General features: G+C 40.4%; 1 protein-coding gene across 1 annotated transcript; it reads left to right on the top strand.

Moving 5' to 3' along the window:
• The first annotated feature begins 2,284 nt into the window (after nt 1–2,284).
• On the top strand, nt 2,285–8,875 carry CARA (carbamoyl phosphate synthetase A). The gene is made up of 10 exons (XM_087382391.1): nt 2,285–2,516; nt 2,620–2,746; nt 2,984–3,072; nt 3,170–3,230; nt 6,020–6,087; nt 6,168–6,296; nt 6,431–6,546; nt 6,665–7,012; nt 8,052–8,217; nt 8,343–8,875. The coding sequence occupies exons 1-10, from the start codon at nt 2,390–2,392 to the stop codon at nt 8,384–8,386; spliced, it is 1,275 nt and encodes a 424-aa protein (XP_087238517.1). The 5' UTR covers nt 2,285–2,389; the 3' UTR covers nt 8,387–8,875.
• Nucleotides 8,876–9,094: the final 219 nt, after the last annotated feature.

Below are 9,094 nucleotides of genomic sequence, written 5' to 3'. Positions count from 1 at the left end.
GTACTTTTTTCTATTTGAGTGGAAATAAGCCATATATACAAGGATTTATCATGTCCTTGAGGAAGTCACATAAGTGTTAAATTCGTAGGGCAATACATTTATATGAAATTCGTGTAAGTGTGTAACTAAGTATTATGAGAATGAACCATTGTATTGGAAATGTGAAGCAACAAAACTTTGATAAACCATTCAAAAAAGAACTTTACATTATATATTACTAATAAGAAACGAAACAATAAAAATGTAGAAGCCTTTTCTACATACAGATTTTTTTTTCCTTGGTATAAAAATAGGGCATATTTATAAAGGTATTTCATATCCTTCTCAAAGCGAAGCACTCTGATATTAAAGCAATAACTCTCTTTGCTTTTTACAAAGAAATGAACATGGTGGAATTGTGTTGTATAATAGAGAAGTGTGTACTTAGTGTGAAACCATTCGTTGTAAAAGGCGAAAGTAAAATCACAAACTAGAAAACCACACGGGAGTAAAAATTTCGAGAAGCAATTTAAGAGTAAACTTTACATATTGCTAATAACAATGCACAAAGTAAGAAGAAACGCCAAACTTTTTTTCAGTTCCAATGAAAATAAGCCATATGTACAAGGGTATATCATGTTCTTTTATAAAAAATGAATCATTCTACGTTTGAAGCAAAAGAAAGTATAAAACAAGGAAGTCGCATGGGTGTTAAATTTATAGGGCAATAAATTCATATTAAATTTTTTGTAAGTGTATAACTAAGTATTATGAGAGTGAACCATCGTTCTTGAAATGTGAAACAACATAAAACTTTGATAAATCATTAAAAAATGAAGTTTATATTACATTTTATTAACAAGAAATGAAACAATAAGAATGTACAAGCCTTTTTTATGTACAATTTTTTTTTCTCTGTATAAAAACAAGGTATATTTACAAAGGTGTATCATATCCTTCTCAAAGGGAAGCACTTTGCTATTGAACCACTAAGTCTCTGTGGTTTTTACAAAGAAATAAACATGGTGGAATAGCGCTATACAATAGAGAAGTACGTACTAAGTGTGAAAACATTCGCTGTACAAAGCGAAAGGAAAATCTCAAACTAGAAAACCACACGGCACTAAAACGGACTATGGTAGAAGCATCACGATCGGAAGAGCTAGGCAGGAACATTGCGCAATGGAATAAACCTTGCAACTGCACCATGCATGTTGACTAAGAACCGGCCCTCAATATTCTTGTCAAATAGTTCGGACTTCAAGTATTGCGTGTCATCCTCCAGCATCTCAATAAAAGGGCGCGGCAAGTCTCCAAGACCTTATCAACCCAAATGTCTTTCAACATGATATCATCGACTCTTGTTCTTGGTTTTCTTATACTTGAGAACCTTTCTCTTCTGTGCCTTCTTCCTAGTGTTGATAGTCGACTTCGAAAATAGTCGCCATCACAAACGAGCACTTTGCTTTCAACCTTGAGATGTTTGAAATTCGGACAGGCGTACGCGGAACACTCCAAACGTACTGATACGAACACTGGTTATGCTGTTCCACTACCACTGTGCATCGTTTTATATGCAACCTCTCACGAACAAATTCCCAAAACTGCATCTACTAAAACAGTCGACATTCGACCATCTTCTACAAAGGACTACACTCATGCAACCGACTCCACACCCATGCAACAGTCGACATTCCACAATCTTATACAAATGACAGCAACTCTGGAAGGCCCTTTCAATATACCCTTCATACCCATCATGCAACAACATCGTGTTGCATGACCAGTTCCAGAGGGTGCGAATATGTGAATACTTTGGACCTTGCAACCCGCGACTGCAGGCAAACGAACCAGACAAGCAGTGCATCACTGAGAACGTTCTCTCGAAAAAACAGCAGGGCACAAGCCTGATCGACAGCTTCTCCATACCAGTAGAGAGCTATGCTCCAGGACTAGCTTCATAGAACAGGAGAAGAAGAAGAAGAACATGTAACGCCGGAGCAAGTGCGCTTGAAGAAGAAACGCAAAGACCTCCCTCCCAAAACGACACCTAAATTAACCGTAACCTTACAGATAACCTACGTCTAACCGAACCCTAACTAACTACGACCTAACCCACATATTACTAACGTGGTCAAATTGACCAACAAGACATACACGCGCTCTTTTCCCAATCCAAGCCGAAAAATCCAACCCTTCCCTAAGACCGACCCTTGGAGGGCCAACAAGAGAGAGACAAGAACAATGTACCCATTTGATGCCGAGTGAAATAAATGTGTGGAATCTAGAACTCCAATTTTGGTGACCCTTCTCCTTCCCTCCAAACTTGAAAGGCCTTCCACGCTTGCCATTGAAAGCTTTACACCTTGAGCAACGCCTAGCTCTCTCCACGCACTCCTTGCCCGCAGACATGTCTCTCTCATTCCCTACCCCTCCCCTCTTCAATGCCTCCTCCATTCGCTTCACCAAGAAATGCTGGCTTTTGCAGGTCACATGCACCGCTTCTCCCACAGCGACGCCTGAAAATCCCATCTCAAGTAATCGTTTTTTCTACGTCTCTTATGATAAGCGCAACATTCTCTTTCTGCGTAATCGTTTAAAAAGATTGTGACCGTAGGTCTAGTGGTTGCATGATAGCAGTAAAACGACCATGGAAGATAGCAGATACGAGGCTGATCCTCGAAGACGGGTCTGTCTGGAAAGGCAAATCCTTCGGTGCTGTTGGAACTCAAGTTGCAGAGGTCGTTTTCAATACGTCTTTGACTGGGTGAATTCTCTCTCCCGAGCGGTGACGCTACGCCTCGTATTTTTCACGTTGATCTGCCTCTTTTCACGAGGTTGCCAAAGCATACATTGAAACTATAGCAGATTTGCTTGTTTTAGTCACTAATGGAGCTCGGAGCAGGAAGTTATCTCTTTGAGCTAGTTCCAAAATGAGAGAACTGAAAGAAAATCTGCCACTGCACGATTTCGATTACTGATCGGAAGCTATGTATATGTACAGGTATCAAGAGATTGCGACAGATCCTAGTTATGCAGGCCAGTTTGTGTTGATGACTAATCCACATATTGGTAATACTGGTGTCAACTTTGGTAAGGATCTGGCATTTTTCCTTTTTTTAGATGGGCAGGGTTGAGGCGAGATAAAATAGGATCTGCATATTAAGCTTTATTTTCGTCCTTCACTCAGGAGATGAAGAATCAGCTGAGTGTTTCCTTGGTGGTTTGATTATCAGAAGTCTTAGCAGATGGTAAGTGCAATTATACGTTTGTTTCAGAGAGTTTTTTATGCAAATCAAATTATGATAATTTCCAATTGTGTTATTCCACAAGATGAGAGAGAGAGAGTTGTATTAACGTCTTCAAAAGGCCTCACGTGCCTATGAGACAAAGTACACATTAAAAAAAGGAGTAACCATTACATCTGGGACTGCTCTTTTACCTCCTTGGAGATATCACACTTGTTAATCTTGCCATTCACAGTTCCTGTGAATTCTTGCGTCATAGGGTGGCAACTAATTTGTGTACCTTGGTCACAAGCTGTGGTGCAGGTGCTGCTGTATTACTTGACCATAAACCTCTTGGATTACTTCCTGTTTACCCTTGCTATTCATTTCTGAGACTTTCCTCTCCAAAGATGCATTGCAGCGCTTTGCATCTCCGAGTTCTTGCTGCAGGGAATAAATCTGCTCACGTGGGTCAATTTTCTTATTGGTTGGGGTGGAGGGAAACAACTGTGTCTTGAGAAATTTTATTCTGGCCTTAGAGATTTGAGTAGCCCTCAGCTGAAGCCAACCCACACAGCTCAGCCTGAAGCGAAATCAGGCTGCTGGCTGTTCTACCTTGCCTGCCACGTGGTTGTGACCAGAGCTGCTGCTGAATGGCCCTCCTTCGAGCTGTGTGACCTACTGCATGGCCCCCAAGGCTAGAGTTGAACCTCGACTCGGACCTCGGACCTGCTTGATGTTGGGTGCTCTAGGCACGGGCCCTTTTTCTGGGCGGCGCCTTTGTGCGCTGCTGCAAATGGTGGCAGGCGCCTCTACTGCACGTGGAGAGAGAGAGAGAGAGAGAGAGAGAGAGAGAGAGAGATTCTGCAATTATATTTAAGTCTTACAAAGGCATATTTTCCTATCACCTTAGTGGACATGCAAACTCTTTGAATTTTCGTCCAAGTGGTGATCAGCTGTTCAACTATATCGAAATATCTTAGGGGGGTGCGGAAGCCTTGGCCCTCAACAGCTAAAAATTTTGTTTTTATTTTTATTAATTTATTTTGGTTACCTCATTTTTCTTCTCTTGTTTCTCTTTTATTTTATATGTAGAATTTTGGACTTTCTAAGAACAAAAATATGAAGAAGTACGGTTGGATATATTGTAGTCTTGCAAAGGTATATAGATTATTAACATCTGCAAAATTTAGAGATGCTTATTGGCCATGTAGCATGTCGTTTTGATTTTGCTAGCCTAGTATCTTTTATGGAGCAAGAGTGCAATTCTTCCCCGTCCATGCATTTTTGGGGCTGACGCATCTGTGTATCTATATGAAAGCAATGTGCAGTTTGAGTGTGCATTGTGTGTGCACTCACACAAGATAGAGAGAAGTTTACTAGAGTTCATTAAGGCGGAACTGGCATTGTGATACCAAAAAGTAGATACATGTGATGACATAGACACCCCATGATGAAGGGAACTAGAGAAGCCGTGGTGTCCACTTAGAGAGCTCTTCTGCTTGCTCTCTTCTACGGTTCTACGGTTGTAGTAAAATCATGAACGCATGCAGCCTGTTTGACTTCTTCTGCGACCGAGTTCAATCCTCCGAAGGACCCAACTTTTTTTTATGAAGACTGTCTTCCATATGCAACAGGTACCAAGCAACTGCAGGAATTTGTCCAGATCCAAACTTTTGGGACAATGCCACCAGGCACACCAGGAGCACCTGCTGCAAGAACGCCAGCAGCTTGATTCATCAGGAAACTCCTTTTCATGATAGGGTTACTGCAGGAAAACCACCATCCACATCTTTCTTTGGTAATTCCACAAGCTTCTTTTTCATATTCAGCCAGTGCTTTACAGAAAGCATTGAGCTGTTTTGCCTGCCTTTTCTTTTTTTTTACAACACTGCTCTTTGCAGGAAAAACATGCCCAACGTTTGAATTGCCAAACTTGTGACTGCTGTGGCAGCAGCATCACCCAAAAGATAATAGTTACATTGCGAATATCACAACAAGACCAAGTGTTTTTCTATCGTAGTGATTACATGTCTTATTGCATGACATATGTCGGTTGCATATTGATTGTTCAACTAATCCGTAATTGAGACTTCCTTTTTAAGGCAAAGTCTCAGTAACATCAACACCTAGCAAAAGAAGAATACCTTTGCTGCTGTCTTTGCTCAACAGAATTTCTTGCACAAATGTTGTCTGTCTGAGACTATTCATGCTGCTCAACCTGTATGCAAATTGAGTAGTGAAACCTGTGTGTGTTTAAGAGGAAAAGGGGGGGAAAGGGTGAGGAGTGAAACCTGTGTGAAATGACTCAACTTGCTCCGATAGGCAGAGGCTGCATCAGCTAACTCATGGCTTACTTTCTTATCATACCAAGGCGGAAAAACCTGATATAGAAGAGCACACATATTGAATGTTACAAGCCAAACAGCTGCCAGGGAAGTCTGGTCAAGATGTCTGGAACCATTTCATACTGCTGACATGACCTGAATGAATATTGGAAATAAATATTATCCATGTTGCAGTACTGGTCGTGTACACAGCACATGCAGGGAATGCAATTGTGGGACGGATTTCTGTGTATGCATCTGGCATGCATCTACTGATACATACTTACAAATAAAAGAAATATGTGATAATGCATTTGTATAAAGAGGGCCATTTTGTGGGTGTGTTTGCAAGCCACCCATGTTCCCTACAACAGCCTTTACTGTTTTCTGTTCTTTGGTACAATCTTTCCATCTTGTTAACAAGCCATTTCTAATCATCGAAGAGGCTTGTACAGTTCTATTAATAGATCTCAGCCTTGCCTGCAGTGTTTCAAATTGGCGGGCAATAGAAACACTACCTGAGTATATGGAGAAAAGAAATGTGATGGGAATTTGTAAGTTCTTCAAGTTGTAATGTCATTTTTGGACTTTTTCGTGAAGCCTAGCAATTTATTCCCGCCATTTGCAAAATCAGATGATGTGGATACTCGTGCCATCACAAGAAGGTTGCGGGAAGATGGAAGCTTGATTGGAGCTCTCAGCACTGACTCCAGTAAGACGGATGAAGAGCTATTGCATATGGCTAGAACATGGGACATAGTAGGTAAGAGTGTTCTTTGCACAAAGACGGCTTGTATAACTCGAAAGATTTAGACTCCTAATACACCATGAAAGACAATCTTTTCTGTATGGATCTTTACCACTTTGATTCAAAGGACATGCTATACTCTTTTCAAGGTAAGGATCTTATCACGGGAGTCACTTGTACTGAGCCTTATGAATGGAAGGACAAAACAGAGAAAGACTGGGAGTTTAGTGGAGAAGTGCAGGATGGACCTGCTAATGCATTTCACGTAAGACGGTGCAACTGAGTAGCTACTCTGAGGTTGTGATTGCTTCATTTAATCTGTTTTAATTCCCATGTCTTGGGTGTCGAAGTGTACGTTGATTTTCAGCTGGGTTTGTGAGCAGGTTGTTGCTTATGATTTTGGTATTAAGCATAATATCTTGAGGAGACTGGGCTCTTATGGGTGCCGAATCACAGTGGTTCCATCAACATGGCCAGCTGCAGAGGTCATTAAGATGAATCCAGATGGTGTTTTATTTAGCAATGGTCCAGGTGATCCATCTGCAGTTCCATATGCTGTAGAAAATGTGAAACAGATCGTTGGCAAAATTCCTGTTTTTGGAATTTGCATGGGGCATCAACTCCTTGGGCAAGCACTTGGGGGCAACACTTTCAAGATGAAGTTTGGTCATCATGGTGGAAATCATCCAGTTCGACAAGTTCAAACTGGTCGAGTTGAAATCAGTGCTCAGGTACCCTAAATCAAGAGGCGAGCTTATGGTTGAGAAAATCATAAGCTTTTTTGTTTGATCATGAAATAGTGTTCTTCCCAACTTTGATCTTTGCTGTTTGTCTTCTTTTCTCCCTCTGCCCCCTTTTTGCCCATTCAAGCGGACTTTAACACATCCATCATTATTATCATTGTGTTACTTTTCCCTTATAACTCCCTTTTGTCTGTTGGAAAGCATAAAAGCACAGGGTGGTACAATAGTTTTCAAGCCAAGCATGTATAGAGATAATCAATAAATCCAAACTAGTGCTGGTGGCACTTTGAGCTGAAGCCAGGTTGCCATATGCCTTGGTGCTTGTTTTTAAACTCTAGCTGGCTTTCTTCACAGCTGTTGTTTAGTCCAAAACCTGTTGCACTTTGCTTGCCTTCTGAGCTTACATTTCATTTGTTTCTCGTGAAGTGGGTATTTTGAGGCTTAGATCCTTTTTGTTTCCCTGAACAAATTGTTCCTCATGCTGATCATGATATGCTACTCTCCTTATCTGGTGCAACAATCCGTGAATTTTCATAAAAAGTCGTTATAGGAAGTAATCCTGAACATGTACAATTGAATGTGTTCTAGCCTTGTAAACTTGTCATTTATTTCATTATTTTACACTGTGGCTAAGTAGTTATGAAGATAAGAAAGCATATAGAATCTTTATTGACTCTTGAATCTTAATTGCCACCAACCCAGCCACCCACACACACACACACACACACACATGCACACGCACGCACGTGGTCAGTCAGATCTTCAGCCAAGACTATTATTTGGTGACTCTAGAGGCGAAATTTTGAGTTTCATGAATGTATAAATGATGAAGTATTCATAACAGTTGCATGATTGTGACATGCTTAGGTATTGTTTTAAAGTCTTATTGTGCATGGTGAATTTTAAAGAAAATTTTCAGAGTTTGTGAGGGCCTTTAGGTAATATTGAAGTCAAAACAAACGTCAATATATTTTCATTCTAGTGCTCTGAAGGAGAATTTGGTGTCTGATCCTTTGAATACTCACAGAATCATAATTATGCTGTTGATCCTGCAACCCTACCGGAAGGTGTTGAAGTTACGCATATCAATCTCAATGACGGAAGCTGTGCAGGGCTTTCATATTCAGCTATGAAAGTAATGAGTCTCCAGTACCATCCAGAATCATCTCCTGGACCTCATGATGCAGATCCTTGTAAGATGTTTGTCAGTAATGGTTTGTTTTTCCAGAGCAACTTGTACTTGTACAAGGCAAAAAGAATTGCACTGTGATTTCATTATGGTCTCAACGTGTTAGTTTTCAATGTGTCTGTTTTACAGCTTTCTACAAGTTTGTGCAATTGATGAAGCAGAACCAAACGTAGTTTCCGTGACTGGCTTCCAAATCCGAAGCAAGCTATGCGAGCAGGAAATTTTGAGAATGTTATCTTAAGGAAAACTGGTTATTGAAGACCTTGGAAGGTTTTCATTAAAATGCAGTTTCATAAACTTGAGCTTCTACATTCCAAATCAGAAGGAAGCCATGTGAGCTGAAGATTTTGAGAATGTTCTCTTTAAGGAGAACTCGTCATTGGCAACCTTGGAAGATTTCCATTAAAATGCAACTTGAGCTATCTTTGTAGAACTCAAGTCTCCCAGTCTTTGTGACTGAAGTCCTTGTAACACAGAATTAAGCTTTATTCTAAGAAATGATTGACAGAATAATTCCATAAAATAGGTACTGTAAATGAGAGTTTTTTTCAATAACAAAGTCAGGCATTCTTCAAATGACTGGAGAAAACCGGTGCGGGGGGTGATACTGCGTGAATACCAAGGGTGTCTGCGATACGTAGTACATCACAGGACATCCACTAATGAGGTTGAACTTCTCTGGTTGGTTGACTTGTTTATTGAATGGATGTTTGTTTATTGACTGAATGTTCATATTTGTCAAGTACCTTCATGTCATTTGAATCTAGCTTTTTTGTAGTTGTGGTCTGCAAAAATCTGAATGCTCATCAAGCGTGTAATGGTATTGGCTATAGGAGTTCCATATATCACATTTTGTGGCATTCTGCAGTTATTGAGGTAGT

The sequence above is a fragment of the Dipteris shenzhenensis genome, chromosome 12 (genome assembly GCF_047967505.1).
Source record: "Dipteris shenzhenensis isolate YYH24624 ecotype China chromosome 12, Dip_SZ_1.0, whole genome shotgun sequence".
Taxonomy (NCBI): domain Eukaryota; kingdom Viridiplantae; phylum Streptophyta; class Polypodiopsida; order Gleicheniales; family Dipteridaceae; genus Dipteris; species Dipteris shenzhenensis.
Note: the sequence above shows the minus strand (reverse complement) of the source record. Positions and strands in the feature narration are given on the sequence as shown.

Bases quoted from the DNA above. Each gene is read 5' to 3' on its own strand.
- CARA (XM_087382391.1), top strand. From the start codon at position 2,390: ATGTCTCTCTCATTCCCTACCCCTCCCCTCTTCAATGCCTCCTCCATT. The intron at 2,747-2,983 runs GTGAATTCTCTC...GTATATGTACAG, and splicing joins TTCAATACGTCTTTGACTGG to GTATCAAGAGATTGCGACAG. The intron at 7,013-8,051 runs GTACCCTAAATC...GAATACTCACAG, and splicing joins GAGTTGAAATCAGTGCTCAG to AATCATAATTATGCTGTTGA.